Genomic DNA, 16,972 nt, shown 5'->3' on the forward strand with positions numbered 1-16,972 from the left:
CATTGAGGCCAAGAAATGGGCTCAGAAGGCTAGACACACGAACCAGTAAAATACACATTGGACCAGGGACACAAGGAGTAGCGATTTGTGGTGGAGATTCATCATCCCTCCATCATCGCTGTCAGATGGCCATTTGACTTGCCAGGCCTAGGCTGAGAGCAGTTGGTAACTTGGCATTTTGAACTTGTTCCAAGATATTATTGTTCATGTTAGTTTCTCTGAAAGGTGATTTCCTCTATGAAATCATGATGAAGTTTTAAAATTTTTGTTCTTTGGTATTTAGGGGAGAGCCTAGTTTTTAGGACCTTTACGTGCTTGATGCTTAATGATATTACATGTCCAGGAGGAAAAGGAAAAAGAAAGAGAGGGAAGGAGGAGAGGAAATGTCAGTCTAGGTATCTTAAGCAATATAATATATTTAAAAAATGCTAAAATGTGTAGTACTTGATGGTTGGTCTGGTTGCGAAAGCCTTTATGAGTGGAGCTAAGTCAGCGCAGGCGTGTTGGACTCGTGATGCTGTTTCAATTTAAAAAAACACTGCTATGTACGTCATTTCATTTGAGACTTGTCAGGCAGCAACTCTCTCTCCCCGTTTTCATAGGAAGGGTTTGAGGGTTGTCATCAGCCGTGGTGAGGCGTATGAAGGCCTTGAATGACAAAGATGTTAGTTTTTTTTTTCCCCACAAAGCCAGACATTAAATAAAGTACGATCTATTACAAATGATTGGACAGAAATCGGCAGCATGTAGTATGGGAAATAACTGGAATATTTCTTTTAGTTAGAAGCTCTTTTTGGGGAGCTGACATTTTATTAAAAACCAATCTCCAGAGGATAAAAATATGCCATCTATACCAAGGGGAAGGCGTCCTAGAAAGAACAAACAGCGGACACTGGGCCCTGAGAGCCATGGTGACAGGAGCATCCTGAGCAATCCGGTAGCGCCTGAGAAGAAGGCCAGAGGCAGAAGCGGGACCTAGCGAAGCAGGGCCTCGGCAGCTGCGGGGAGGAGCTTGCTTCGCTTGGATACGTTACTTCTCAGTTTACGTGTATGCGGGATCATTCTGGCGGTGTGGGAATCAGTTAGGTTGCCATTATGGTAGTCCAGGCATGATGAAATGGTTTTGTGGTCTGAATGGCAAGAAGTAGGTGGAATGAGATACAGGCATTTAATTTTTCCATTCCCAGTCTCATTTTACATATGGAAAAACAGTTTTGGATGCTCAGTAAGTTTCCGAAGGGCTCCCAGCTCACACGTCATGGGATGCAACCCCAGATCCGATTGTTTTTCTTGCTTTTCTAGACCGCTTTGAGTTGACCAGTTCCTTTTTTTACATGAATATGTATATCACTTCTTATTTATATACGCACATTTTTTTCTAAGACTTTTCATGTTGAAAGAAGTCTTAGAAGTTATCTCAGTCCCTTCTTTCTCACTGTAGGAATTTCTTCTAGAACACTTTGTACAGGTGCATGATCTCTCATAATTTTAGTTTGTCACACAATTTGTAGCAGATTTTCCACACAATTCTTTTTATGAAATCATTCAAGTTGTTCTCCAATTATCTTCCATTTTAAATTTCAGTATCCTTAATCATTGTTTTTTTAAAAGATGATATTGTGTATATATACACCTCAGGTCTCAAGTGGTCATGCATATGTCCTCAATCCACTTTTATCTATGGAAGGTGCTTGTTTATACTAAGGAGCTTGTAATTTTTCATCTGTTCATAAATACATCTAAGCACTCAGAACAATGTACCTAATTCATATCAAATGCTCAATAAGTATTTGTTAATTGAATTGATTTTTAATTAATCTTTTAAGATTTGTAAGTATGGATTCATGAGATCATGTTATATAAACTAAATGCAATGATAGGTTGGTGTAAGATCACAGAGATGAAATATGACAGTAACCACAAAATTTAGGTTTTGAGTCTGACACTTCGGTGTTCCACACTTACAACTCCAGCCCCTTTTATTGGCATCCTAATAATCCACTGTGGATTGGCTTCCAAATCCCCATCCTGTGTTATGTACTCACACCTCGATTGGCTTGTTCTACATTCTGATATTCCCTTTGTCGGATCTGTGCAGTTGGTTTCATGGCGGCCCTTGCACATCAAGGCCTTACGATTCCCTAAGGCTGGGTACACTGGTCTTCATCCTTAGATCAGCTCTTGCTTTCAGTCATCAGTCGCCAGCATCCTTTTTTTCTAAAAACACATGAGTTGATAGTATTCCTGGTCACCCACCCCTCCACTGCCCGCCCAGTGCGCGCGCACACACACACACATCCCTTGTCCTCACTCTATGTCCTTCCCTTGCTTACCCTCCTCTGGTGCATATATGACTTTTGGCTCTTACGGTAAGGGGTTAGTTGCTGTGAATCACATGCTTAAGATGAGATATGGAAGAATTTTAAATGTTAGCAGAATCTCTTTGGTATCAACGTGCCTCTTTTTCTCAGCATCCTTCAAAAAGCTAGGATTGACCTTCCAAGAAGCGTAATGCACTTCAGTAGCCCACTCATGGTAAGCATCCTTGTGACGGTTCTAACACCAGAGGACAGCAGGTATCAGAAATTTACTGCAAAGCTAGCATACCAAAGAGAAAGGGGTCAGAATCTAGGCTTAACTGCTCATCGAAACTCCTTTTAGTCTAGGGGCCATTTCTGTTTTACTAATTTTATAATTTTGGGTTATTTGGGAAAACATTGCCTGTTAATAAATAGTACCATGATTCCTCATGTTATTGATGATTTATTGAGAACATACTTTGTAGTGAGTAATTCAGCCTGTCGGATAGATGGTCAAAAGATTTGCAACCATGTTTCTGTGCAGTGAATGAATCCTCCCCATCTATGCTGTTGTCACAGGCCACCTGGGCTCATTAGCTGAGGCTCAGAAGTAATATTTGACTTTTAACTACACTGTTATTTTCCAGAGAAATGCATATCCTTTAAAAGTTCGCTTGCTCTAAGAGACTTCTGCAGGTATCACACAACAGACATAATGAGACTAAGGATTTAAGACATTTATACATATCTGCTCAGTTACAGTCTGATTCCCTGAAAAGACATTGACTCAAGTGTTGGCTTCCATGTCCGGATGGTGGGGTTTTGCTTCCTTTTGTTCAGCCTTGGAACTGTGGCTGGATCTCCTGAGACAGTTGCAGAGGAAGTAAATATGGGCAATGGCTGGGAAGGCTGGGTGTAACCATGAGCTGCATTATTAGGATGTTCAGTATAAACAGTAGCAGAAGCACTGCCAAAAACAAAAGGCTGTTCCTTCTCCACCGAAAATATGTACAGCTCTATTTTCAGACTGATGGGAACACAGCGCGGGTGTGGTTTAGGTGATCACAAGGGGCAGGGATGAGAAATAACAGTGGGGCCCGGGTGGGTGCGGGAGGGGTGGCCGGCGTTTCTTCTGTTATCCCCTGTTCTTTGTGCACTCTGGCTCACCAGAACTTTGAATGTTGACTACCTGCAGCGTCCATGAGCTGCTCGTCGTGGAGGTGCTTTGAAGCAAAGACTGACTTTGCTTCTTAGCTAAAGAAGGATAAACATGGCCGGAGCCAGAGAGTGCGTCTTGGGAGTTTATGTGTCCAGAAGATGTGAACATTAAATGGCAAGAATTTCTGTTTTCCTCATTTCCAGATGCTTGCTACACAAACTTTCTGAATCGTCTTGAACTGTTCCCTCCCCTACCCATCCAGTTAGTTGCCAATCCTGTAGATGGCTAATAGTTCAAAGATTCTATCAGGGCAAAATCTAGATGGGCTTATAATCATCTTTGTTTTTCTCTTAAAATTCAAATTATTAGCAATCTCAACACTGTTGTTTCTTCCTATTCTGTCTCTTAATCCTAATGTGTTGATCAAAGTCTTTTACCAAGCTTAGTCTCACAGCTGGCTACAGAGTGCCAGTAGTACAAAGAACCAGTTTATCATTTATTAATATTAAAACCTCAGTCTTACAGGTCACCCTTTGGAAGACACTAACATGAGAACATACATTACCATGTATGTGTGGTAAGCAGTCTGAAAATGTTTCAAATGAGCCACATAGTGCGGCCTTTGAGTTTTCTTCTGTGAGTGAGAGCCAGTGGAATGGCTGAAGAACAGAAATGAGACCAGGGCAAATGTGTCACATCAGTGACTCTGAAACAGGGTAGAAGGGGAGGGAGATGTTTTGTAATCCAATTTATATCTCAAACAGCCTAGCTACATAGTAAGCGCGACATTTTTCACCATGAACCTGATAGGCTTGGTGCTGCTGTCACTGTGTGCAGGATGTGGTTGAAAATGCTGATACATGTTTAGATGTTCTTTCCGTACTCGGTGGATGTGGAGTTTGCCCTCTGGGCAGTGGCATTGACCACGATGGGCAGCATCTGGTGCAGATCACTAGCTCTGCCTCTGACTGTGTGGGCTGCCTGACGACGTTTCTCTAAACCAGCTTGCTTATCTCTAACTGCTGCACACTCATTTTTTTTATTGATAAAATACACACAACATAAAGTTTACCACATTTAGGTGTACAGTCAGTAACATTAAGCACATTCACATTGTTGTGCAGTCATCACCACTGTCCATCTCCAGAACCTTTTCATCTTTGTGAACAACCTGTTTCCATTAAACAAGTCCCCACAGTCCCTGGCAACCGCTATTCTAATCTTGTCTCTATGAATTTGGCTCTTCCAGGTACCTTGTGTAATTAGAATCTTTAGTCCCTGGCAACCGCTATTCTAATCTTGGCTCTTCCAGGTACCTTGTGTAATTAGAATCTTACGATATTTGTCCTTTTGTAACCCTTTGGTTTATTTCACTTAGTATAATGTCCTCAGGTTCATCCATGTTGTAGCACATGGCAGAATTTCCTTTTTTAAGGCTGAATAATATTCTGTTGTTTGTATTTGCCACATTTTGTTTATTCGATCATCTCCTGATAGACACTGGAGTTGTTTCCAGTTTTTGTCTGTTGCGAATAATGCTGCTGTGAACACTGATGTGCATCTATCTGTTCAAGTCCCAGCTTTTGATTCTTCCTGGTATATACCCAGAAGTGGAATTGCTGGGTCACGTGGCGATTCTGTGTTTTATTTTCGGAGGAGCTACCATACTGTTTTTCACAGTGGCTGCACCATTTTCATTCCCACCAGCAGAAGGCAAAGGTTCCAGTTTCTCCACATCCTCGCCCACACTTGTTTTCTGTGTTGCTGGTGTTTGTTTGTTTAGTAGTAGCCATCCTGATATCTCATTTTGGTTATGAGTTATTTGCATTTCCTTAGTACGCACTCATTTTCGTGCTGTTCATTTGTAGGAAGACAGCAAGCATGAGCTTTCCACGCCGCTCCCCTTGCATGCATGTTATCGCATGTGAATGCCGCCTTCTGTGTTTCTTCTCTTTGTGTGTTCCACCTTGGCTTTCTTGCATACTTTTTACCTATTAATCAAGAACAGACGAAGCTAGATCCAGCTTTTCTCTCAGGCTCCATAACTTTGCTTAACCATTTGAAAAACATCCTAACACGTCAACCTCGGCAGAGTCAGGTAGAATGCACTACCATCTTCTTCCCCTGTGGATTTGCTCTCTCTGTTAAATTGTGGATCCCTGACCCTTCTTCTTCTCCCATTGCTGTGGATTCCGCTCTTCATTCTAGCTTACTGAACTGCTGCTGCTTCTGTGCTCCAGAGGATATCTCCCGAACCCAAGATCATGCTGCCTTTGGACGGGGCCAGTTCAGGCTCCTGACTGGATTTGTGTCCTGGATGTCCCATGCTTCCTTCCTCCCCACTACCCCAGTTTATCTATACACTTTTTCTGGAGTTATTTCTCTAGTATAATAGTGGTCTTTTTACCCCCTTGAGGGCAGGGGTTTCATCATTGGTAGAGAATAAAGCCTAGATTCATTTTAGCCATATCTCCCATTATTCTTGCCTCTTCTGGACACGTTTGGGCTTTTTATGCTCCTCAGAAACATGTAAGGAGAAGATTTGTAGTCTGGGTTATAATGATATGCAGTACAGTTGTTCACGATATTCCTTTTTTATCTTTTCAGTATCTGTAGGATCTGTAATGATGTCCCTCTTTAATTTCTGATATTGGTAATTTGTAATTTTTCTTTTGTTGTTGGTCAGTCTAGGTAGAGTTTTACTGATACCATTGATCTTTTCAAGGAACCCCTTTTGGCTTTATTGATTTTATTGTTTTTTATTTCATCCATTTTTGCTTTTTTTTAAAATCCTGTTCTCTTTGGGTTAATTTGTTATCTTTCTAGTTTCTTAAGGTGGTAGCTTCATTGATTTGAGACCTTTCTTTTCTAATACAGGCATTTAATATAAATTTTGTCTAAGAACAGTTTTAGCTATTATATCTTACAAATTTTTATATATATTTTTATTTTTATAAACTTCAAAATGTTTTCTAATATTTAATATCTAATGTTTTCTTAACATTTCTTCTTTGACTTGTGGAGTTTTTAAACTTAAAATTGTGTTTAATATTTGGGGTCTTTCAGACATCTTTTTGGTTTCTAAATTTAGTAGTTTTAGTCAGAGCATGCTTTTCTATGATTTTAATTCTCAAATTTGAGACGCGTTTTGTGCCACAGAATACGGTCTGTCTTCCGTGTGTACTCAAAAAGAATGTGCATTTTGCTCTTGTTGAGTGAAGTGCTCCATATGTGTCCATTAGATCAAATTGGTTGATGTTTTTCTATATCTTTACTGTCGAATTGTTTTATAAAGTACTGAGAGAGGACCGTTGAAACCTCTAGCGGTAAAATAAATTTATTATTAAATTTAACTTAGTAAAAAATAGCTTTTATATGCCTAACTGTAACTGAAAGTCTACTTAGAGCATTAATTATTGATTGCCTTGATTGTATTGTGAAAAGATTTTTTCTTAAAATAATTTTACCCACTTGCAGTAAAGTTTTAAAGAAAAAGGGGTGACGGTACACCGTAGGAGTACTTGCAACAGCTGTGAAATCATCCCACATAACTTCGCCGTCTGAAACTCCGTCTTTTTTCTTTTGCTTCAGATAAACCGAGAAAGCTGGTGTACCGTCGAGCCGGGCCCTGACGCAGCGTCTCTCTTGGCTCCCACGCAGAGCCCAGGTAAGCAGCGACTTTCCAGCTTCCAGTTTACTTGAATACCTGCCTCCAGAATGTCCATTTTCTAGAGCCTCAGTCTCACTTTAATAATAGATCGTTCGATTAGATATCGGCCCTTCCTTAGCACGTTATACAGTACATCAAGAAAGGGTATATGTGGTTTGGGTTTGTAGGCATTTTGTCTCACAATTGAAAATGAGTACATGTAATTACCTAAATTTCATTTTAATAGGAAGTCCTCACATGGGGCTTTATGGTTTATTAATTAATCTGTGAAGATATCATGCATATGCATGTGATAAAGTTTTCTTAATCTGGATTAAGATATAGATTAAGAAAACTTTATCATGCATAATGACTGTGAAAGTATCATGCATATGCATATGATAAAGTTTTCTTAATCCGGATTAAGATATAGATTAAGAAAAGTTTATCATGCATATGTGTATGTATGTGTATATGTGTGTATATATACATATATATATATATGTATATATACACACATATACACATACATGTGTGTGGATGTGACGTGGTGTATATATATATACACACCAGATTAAGAAAACTTTATCATATGCATATGCATATATATATATATGTATATTATTAAGGACTAACCCTGTGGCCCTTAATTGTGGCTGCACAGTGAAAGTATCTCTGCAGCTTTAAGATACACTGCTGCCTGGCTCTTACTCCGTGAGAGTCTGATTTAATTAGGCTTGGGTGTGGCCTGAGCCACAGACTCTTTCAGGGGTCCATTAGTTTCTCTCCTGTATAGCTAAGATTGAGAACCAAAAAGTTCAGAAGTACTGTCAGGAATTGAGTCTTTCCTAAGCGCCCGTGAGATCTTAGTGACAACAGATGAGAGTAAAACGCTCTTATGACCTTGCTTGCAATAACACAGCACAGGGCTCGGGGTTAGTTAGGCGTTCCAGCCGTTCACCCGGGTTTAGCCACTGACTCCCTGTGGCGGAGGTATGCTCCCTGATGTCTGTCTGTGTGCTCTGTTGCCCCCCATCTCTAAAGCTTTCCTCACGGGGGGCGGGGATGGGGGTGTGTTGTCCAGATGATGTGGTGAATACCTGTGGGCCCTGTGCTTGTTCCAGCAGCTTCTTTGTGAACACTGGTGATTTGCATGCTGGGCTTTCGAGTCCACTTTACCCAACAAAACAACTTTTTACCTTCTCACATTTTACCAACCTGCTTTAAAAATTACTGAGTCCTCATTACTGTTCTTTCTGGGGGATGGTTTAGCTGTGGATGCCCTGCAGTGTATTAAATTTAAAGATGAACTTCAAATTCTCCATTTCAAAGAGGTTTCCTAGTGATTCTCAGCTCTCTGTACTTCAAAGGAAATTTTCGAAACAAGAGTGGAAAGTGTTTTTCTCTACTTTGTCTCACATGGAGAAAGCGGTTAAAGGGTAGTAATACGCAATAGTTCTATTTAGGGTCTCCACGTATTATAAGATGGACCATGTTGACAGATTTAGCTGACACTTCCCCCATCCAGCCCTCTAGAATCCCGTACTTTAAAGTATCTACTTTAGTATGTTTTGGTTTCTTAAGCTGTTTGGAACTTTTTCTAAAATTGTAATTACTCCCAAACACCCAAACTCTGAAACTGCCGGCCATGGGAAGGTGAATGAGGCTGCCTCACAATTGGAATATTCACAAGAAGTTTCTCCACATGTTGTAGTTTAATTTACTCATTTAAAGAAGGGGATTTTGAACCCCTGAACATTTTCTCCGGGGCATAATCTTGAATTTTGTTGGCCCCTTCCACACTGCAACTGCTTATTTGGGGTGTAGTTGGTGTATTTGGGGTGATTCTTTTTAAACCTGAATTTAACAAAAGTCATAATCTGGATTGTGCTTCTCAACTTCAGACCCGAGACATCTTTATTTCAGGCGTAGTTTTTTGTGTGTGAATTCCAGGCACGTTTCCTTCCTTTTCTTAATAAACACAGCTCAAGAGAGCAATAGTGTTAGACCAGATGAGATAATGTATTTTAAAACCACTTTGCATATTTTTCAGTTCTGAATAAATACGAAATAGCGTTATGATCCACATGGTTCAGCAAAGCCCAGTGAGTGCCACTGGTATGTTCCTACCCATACCCAACTGTAATGTGTTGCATAAATAGAATTTTAAATCCAAATGACTAAATAGCGTCTTTAAAAGTACAAGTTTTCTCAGCTTTTAAAAAGATAAAAGTTACTGACAGATTTACATGTGGGTCATCAAATGGGGCTTGCCCACCTTAAGGTGCTGTCCTTCTCAGATGCTTATTGAGTCACACGTAGGTTGATGAAGCCATAACTTCATTAGGCATGTTTATCACATGCCTGCTATGTGCTGTGGGGCAGAGTCCTGGTTGCTGTGTGTATAAATTATTTCTAACTGTCATGACAGCTATTTTAGGGAGGTACTAATTATCCCATTTCAGTGGTATGGAGACTTAGAGGGGTTAAGTTACTTCTTGTTGAGAGCTTTCTGCTAATAAGTAGTCAGACCTGCGTTTAAGCACATCAGTCTAGACTCTAAAGCTAGTGCCCATTCTTCTTCATACCTTCATATGCTGCTCTGCCTTATTCATCAGGAAGGGGGCATGTAGGGAGAAAGGAAAGATTTCATCCATTTTGAAAACTTAGCAACACATGTGACGTGGATGTAGATTACCTTTAGGGTCCCTCTCTCCATTTGCGGGGTTTCATAATGGCCTAAAGTCCTTTTCTTTCTTGTTTTCCTTGTTTCCATGCTCTTCGTCCTTCTCCAACTCCACAGTCTTACCCCACACTCATCAGTGGTCCCTGTAGTGCTTGGATTTCTTTTCAGGGTGAAGTATTCCGATCAGTGCTGAATCTGGATCTTCCCTGTGAATTTTCCGTTAGAATGTCTTGAGCTGATTTATTTTCCGGTCTGGAATTTGGACGTGGTCTGTTAGATTGCCAGCTGGACTGCTAGCAGCTCAGCATAATTGCTGTGACAGCCCTTTCTTTTCTTGGCCAGCCCCTCTGTTTTCCCCTGAGCCATGGAAAGGAGTTTTTGATTTTTCCAAGGGTGGAAAGGGGAAGGAGTAGAAAGATCACACTCACCAACTTTACCTAAGGTAGTACGTGCTCTGTGAAACGTGGGGGTGGAGGGGAACTCCAGAATACCTACGATTTCCAGCCTTTAAAGGTAGGGCTGTTCCCATTGAAAAAACATTTAGAAACAATTTGCACCAAGATAGAAATAACCAAGTTCATTTTTTTTTTTTTTTAATCGAAACATGTTCAAATTAACCTGTGGGCCCAGCCTCACTTCCTGCGGCATACCCTGTGGACTTCTGTGTTGAAATTGTCTCTAATATGTTCATTTCTACTACAATATTGTACCCATCCCCAACACTAAACATGTCTTTTTATTTGGACATTCCCCAGTGTGTAGTCAGATGCCTACCTAAGGAAAAGGTAGTTTTATGGACAAGCAATTTATGGCCTATCCCAGTGCAGTGCTTCTGACCCTTCCTCTAAGATTCTCTGCTAATCCAGGGCAAATAATTTATTAGTGATCAATTATCAGTTAATTTAGATGCAGACAACTTCTTCTCATTATCTCTACACACATACACACACACACGCATACACGCACGCACGCACACACGCATGCGTGCGCACGGCAATGTTCAAGCATAGACTAAGAATTAAGAGAGACCCTGGGTGTAATCTAGTTCAGTCTTCACTTCTTCTGTGTAGACATCTCCAAGACCTTTCGACACTGTCATCCGGCCTCTGCTGTCCCTTCTGGTGAAGCAGCTCTCACTGCTTTACGAGGTTGCCAACCCCTGTCTCAAAGCCCTCTTAGGTCACAGTGAAGCTCTGTGCCTCCCACCCTGTGGGCTTCACTCTGCGTCTGGCACAGGCGGAGCAGATCTGCTGCTGTCCTTAGACACATCTTGTTCATGCCCCTGGCCGAGCTCACTGTATTTCTTGTTTCCACTGCTGAGACCTCATTACCACGTGTGTGTTTTTGTTTATCTGTTTTAATTTAATTGTTATCTAGGAACAAACTCAGTCCTGTGGTGCGGCCCAGAAGGACTGTTCCTATTTTGGATTTAGGTACACCGCGTATTACTAGAGCCTAAAAGTGTTGGTGTTTTGTTTGTTTGTTTGTTTGTTTTGCCATCATCTTGAATAATCGGCTCCTCTTAAGTTCACTTTCAGTCAAAACCTCCAGGTAGAGTTCTCAGGAGCTCCTAGGTGGCCAGGTGATCTCTGTCCCTCACCATGTAGTATCACTTACAGATTTGATAAACATGCATGTTTTTCCATCCATATCACAGAGAAAAATACTAACTAGAATGGAGATGCCTCACTCTTACCTTCAAAACTGCGGTATCTACTGACTGTTGACTTTATTTGCATTCTTGGTTTCAGCATTTACAAATATTTTTAACTCTTCTGCTGCCAGATCACGTGCCTTTGTTTACAAAGTTAATAGGACAGAATGGGTTAAATACCTTGCTAATTTTAGTATACTAAGTCTTTAGAATTCTTTGATGTACCATTGTAATCTGTTAGGCCCTCTCCATCTAGTTCACCAAATCCCTGTTCTAGTTATTGAACTGCAAAACAGATTCTTGGTGATATATTTTTCTTGCTCAGCTCATGATTGCCCCAGTCTCAGATCTGTGTAGGCACCAGAAGTCAAGTCATTATACTTCTGTTATTACTCAGTAGAACTTGTAGTTTAATAGACTAAATACCTTTATTAAATGTTTCCCCTTTGCCTTTTATAGCTGCATTTTGATAAATTAACACGTTTCCAGAAAGAAGCCAAAACAAATTAGCCACTAACCCTATCACATAGATTCCTAATGATTTTGATAACAGAAGAAAAAAATTCTCTAACTACCAGGAGGAAAGACTTATCTTTTTGTACCTGTGGTTTACATGGCAAACTCATGGTTGTTGTGGAGTAACTGTATCAGCCTAGAATTGGAATACCAGAACTAGAAGCTGATTTGACTCTGTCCTTTATGGCTTCTTAATATTAGAAGGACAGGAGGCAAGGAAGGGAGGATGGGATCTTAGCTGATTTAAAAGGCTAATTGCTGGAATGAAAAAAAAAAACTGATTTTTAAGTATTGGTTGAATAAATTTTCTTTTTCAGAATGCGAAAACTTCCTGGATGTTGGATTGGGCAGAGGGTGTATCGTCAAACAAGATGCACTTAAGAGAGAATCTGGGAGTGATTCTGACCTCTTTCACTCACCCAGTGAAGAAGTTGACAGCATCATCTTCTCCAAGGTACTGTTTGCCTCAGTAGGTGACTCTCGCTAGTAAGTTGCCAGCCTTCCAGGGCTTCTCTCCAGCTCCAGCATGACCTTAGAGAAGTGTAAACATTCTCTTTCGAGGATGCTCCAGGTTTCCGGGGTCTTAGAAAAATGAAGACCATGCACTTTATTTTCTGCATGATCATGTCTCTTTAGGTGTGGTTTTTGAGGCCCACGCTGAAGCCTAAAAAATTGGAAGTTCCATTAGTGTGAATTAAGTCAGACGACAGTACTTTTCAGTGGGCAGGAAGGACCACACTCAGACTGTATGATGTCATGTGTATAAAGGAACCATAGAGTCATTTCTGATTAATGTGTTTAGGCCTGAAGCTCACTGCTGAGATTGGTGATATCGAGCTGCTTAATTGGAATTTTCTAGATGTCTGCCAGGGAACCCAGGCCTTCTCTTCAGTAAAAAGCTTAGGCTATCCACATGAATCACCTCGTGTTTTTCATCTAATTTGAGGTTCTGTGAGGGGGTAGGAGGTGGTTTTCTTTATTTTGCTTATGTTTGTACCTAGTTGCCGCAAGTTCGGTTTTGTTTCTTAAGGAGAATCGAGGCTTTCCCACGGCAGGATCCCACTCGGTCACGTGCCATAAGCGGCTGTCTTAATAGAGACGGGGTGAAGGGGAACATGCAGATGGCAGCTGAGAAGACACCCGTGTGAAGGATTCATGACGATGTTGGAGAAGTGGCGGGAGCAGTTGCGTTAGGGGGTGATTACGTTCTCTAAGACAGGGCGATGGCGCTGTGTTTAAAAGTTGTCATAGAAGAGTGGAGGCTTAACATTCTGGGGTTCTGGTCCAGAACGTGTTTAAGCCTCTGTGAATGTTCCTTCAGATGCTTTCATTTTTGCCCAGGCAACTCCCATGTGTGCATTTGGCCTTCCCTAACAGCCCTTTCCACCGTGTTCCTTCTCTGGTGCTCATTATCTCTCAGAAATCCTTGGACAGATTTACGGAGCTTCAGAATTCTATCATTGTCACTCGCAGTGGACTCATTGACTCACGGATTCTGTAAAGTGAAAAATCCGCACTGGGCAGATCTGTCCTTGTCCGAAGTCATTTAGAAAGAGGAAACCCCATAGGATTAAGAAAAAGTAATAACAGAATTTGGGTAATTTCCACTGTAGTTTTGAGATTCTTATCGTAAGAGCTTATGAAGTCTCTCCACCCTCCCACCCCTGGGGAATACCATTCTGAAGATGTGTATCTCTGAAAACATATTGCTTTTGTCAGAGATATATAGATTAGATAATATCTCTCAGTTCCAGCTGTAAATTTGAGTCATTGATAATCAGTAAGCCAGTGTCATGGATACATAGATAATGTTTTGTGAAACATCTCTGCATGTTTGAAAATTTTCGTAGTAAAAAGCTTTTTAAAAATAGAAAAGTTTTCCATAGGAAATGCTTGCTTGCTCCCCCATGGGTGCATGACAGCTTTCCCCCGATGTCACCATCTCTGCAGAATGATAATTATTTTTGCTCACTAAAAACGATTTTCCTAGCTGAGCAGAATTAGAAATTCCTATATTTTACCTTCTGATCCAAAGTGCCAAAAGCATTTAGGAGATTGTTCACGCCAGTGGCTGGAATTAGCAGTGTTTTCAGGATGACTAGTAGATACAATTTTTAAAAGTTGAAGCATACGCCCCAAGGTAAGTTTTGCCTACATTTTATACCAGAGTGCTTCGGGAAAACTAGGAATGCGGGCATACTTTCAGCTCTTCGTGCGCACACGAGAATGTCCGATGGCCTCTTGGAGCTTTGGAAGGTGATTCTTCTGAGTATTTCCGCTCTACCACAGTTTGCGACCAAGAGAGGTTTTGCAATCATTCTTTTCTCTAGCATTACTAAAACCAGGGGTTTCCATGTGAAAGGAAAAGGAGAGAGACAGACTAATGTTTACAGAGAGCTACTATACACTAGGCATCGAACTGGCTTTTTTATATATGTGATCTCATTTCATGCTCCCAGCCTGCAAGGTAGGTGGTTTTATCCTCTTTATACTCCTGAGTACTTAGATGCTCTGATGGGTCAAGACGTTTACTCAGAATTACTTAGCTGGTAACAGAAAGGAGATTTGTGTCTAGGCCTGACTCTAAAATCTGTTCGTTTTCTGTTGATTTGCTTTCAATCTCCCAACACCCGCTTTAATAGCCAGTGGTTTATATGGAAGCGTAGCGGCAGCAGACAGGTCGTCAGCTCCCTCCTTCCACGTCTTCCTCAGCGGTCGCCACAGCGTGTGGTGGGGAACATCAGAGTTCCTCCCCAGGCTCCAGCCCTTTTCTCCTCTCTTCTGCAAAAAATACTTTGTGGGCAAGGCATTGCAATATTCTTTTCTGTGAACCATGAGTGGTGCATTAGATCACTTCCTGTAGCCACTGATGTGACTCTGGCCTCACAGAGGTCCCTTTAACAGCCTGCAATGTTTGTCACAAACTTTTTGCCTTGACCTTATATTTCCATTCAGTATTCCTGGTAAATATGACTCTTTGGTGAGTGTTATGAGCTTCATGTTTATACTTATGGATGTTTGCTGGTTCCTAAGGTCTTTTCTGTAGATCAGCAGCATGAAATTTAGATTTTGTTTTTAAAGCGAGAAGAGAGCCTGAGGTCTTTTTAGCACTAAGAAAGGAAATGTCGTTATAAAATGCATTATCTAAGGCATCCTGTTATCCAAAAGGATAATTGAAGCCCACAGAAAATACTAATAGTTGCTGCTGCCCCTTTTCCCAGAGAGATTAAAATAAAGCCCTTATACCTTGGTTTTCCTCCCGTTGTAAGTTGTATCTGTTCCATAGTTGGTTAAGATCAGAGTAACTCCCCTACAGTGCTGACCCTAAAAGGAGTGCCTTCTCCCTCGTATGCTACAGTTTGCACTCAGGGACTTGATCACCAAGCCAAAAAATCACCTTTCATTTTTGAACCTTTTAAATATAAAAATACATTTTCAAAATCCAAGTTAGAAAAACTGTAATCGATAATGCACTAGAACTGTGAAACAGGGATAATGCTTGCTATTAGGTATCTCATCTTCTTAGGTAAGATATTGCACATAAATGGATTAAGTAAATCGCATACATTAGGTATTTAAAATGCGAGCTGTTATTTTCCAAGGCTCACGGCAGCGTGCCTTGTGTATTATATGTTATAAATATTCGATGAATTGAATGAAAATTAAAGGACTGGGGTTTTGGCGATACTAAGCACAGTTCTTTCAGGTGTGGTGCTGGAGTACAGAGTGCACAGCTGTTCTTGCATTTCTGTGTGTGTGACGTTCATCCCTCTCTGTGTGCACATGCACAGAGACAGTAACTGGTTAAGGTTTATACTCATAGTCCCTGTGCAAGGTAGCTGGTTAAGAAACCCAGTCTGGCATTTTTCCCCCCAACATTTTATTCAGAGAATTCTGAAACACACAGAAAAGTTAGAATTGTTCAGTGAACACCTACCACCTACATTCTGGAATTTACTTTTTGTTAAATTTGCTTTATTGTGTAAGTATGCATATGTTCATCCTTTTTTTACACCCATTAGTTCATCTCATTTCTTTGAATGCATCTCAAAATAAATTACGGTATGAATACTCTTCACTCCTAAATACTTAGAATTCAGGATTTGTTTGAAGGATTGTTTTATATTTTTTGTACAGTGAAATGTGCAGTGTCAAGGGTATCATTTAGTGACTTTTCCCCTTAGCTTTATTGAGTTATACTTCACAAACAAAAATCATATATATTTTAAGATGTGCAGCATGATGTTTTGATATGCATATACATTAGGAAATGATTGCCACAGTCAGGCTAACATAGCTGTCACATCACATGGTTCTGTGTGTGCACGTGTGTGTGTGTTGAGAGCACTTGGGATTTACTCTCAGCAAACTTTAAAGTAGGTAGCATCATCATTAACTGTAGTCACCATGCGGTACGTTATGTGTCCAGAACTTATTCATCTCATAACTGCAAGTCTGTTCCCTTTGACTAGCATCTATTCTACTCTGTGTTATTATGAGTTCGACATTTTTAGATTCCACATATAAATGAGATTATGTGGTGTGTGTCATTCTGTGTCTGGCTTATTTCATTTAGCATGATGCCTTCAAGATCCACCCATGTTGTCGACAGAATTTCCTTATTTTTTAAGGCTGACTGATATTTTTTTTATCCAATCATCTCTCGACAGAAACTTAGGATCTTGGCTTTTGTAAGTAATACTGTGAACATGAGAGTGCAGTTATCTCTTCAGGATAGTGACTTCATTTCCTGTGGATGTATACCCAGAAATGGGCATATATGTAGTGTGTGTGTATATTTCTAGTTTTAAAGCAGATAGCTAAAATGTAGTTTTCTGCTAAATGCAAAGTGGTTCTTTTTTCTTAAGACACAGTATTAAGAACTTATTCTACCATCTGCGAGGCATTTCCGAATTGGGAAGAGCTAATTTGTAAAAAGAGTTTGTGACAAATAGATAAATGAAACCTTTAACCCAGAGCTTTCATTTCTTCTGAAGCCTTGTTTGTG

General features: G+C 40.5%; 1 protein-coding gene across 7 annotated transcripts in view; it reads left to right on the top strand.

Moving 5' to 3' along the window:
* Positions 1–16,972, top strand: part of AKAP13 (A-kinase anchoring protein 13) — a 234,334-nt gene that overhangs the window by 149,952 nt on the left and 67,410 nt on the right. For all 7 annotated transcript variants that reach the window (XM_006905247.3, XM_015593782.2, XM_015593780.2 and 4 more), the window contains 2 exons: positions 7,051–7,126; positions 12,282–12,418. In XM_006905247.3, the coding sequence (XP_006905309.1) occupies positions 7,051–7,126; positions 12,282–12,418 (213 nt within the window). The remainder of the gene's footprint in view (positions 1–7,050; positions 7,127–12,281; positions 12,419–16,972) is intronic.

The sequence above is a fragment of the Pteropus alecto genome, unplaced genomic scaffold (assembly GCF_000325575.1).
Source record: "Pteropus alecto unplaced genomic scaffold, ASM32557v1 scaffold60, whole genome shotgun sequence".
Taxonomy (NCBI): Eukaryota; Metazoa; Chordata; class Mammalia; order Chiroptera; family Pteropodidae; genus Pteropus; species Pteropus alecto.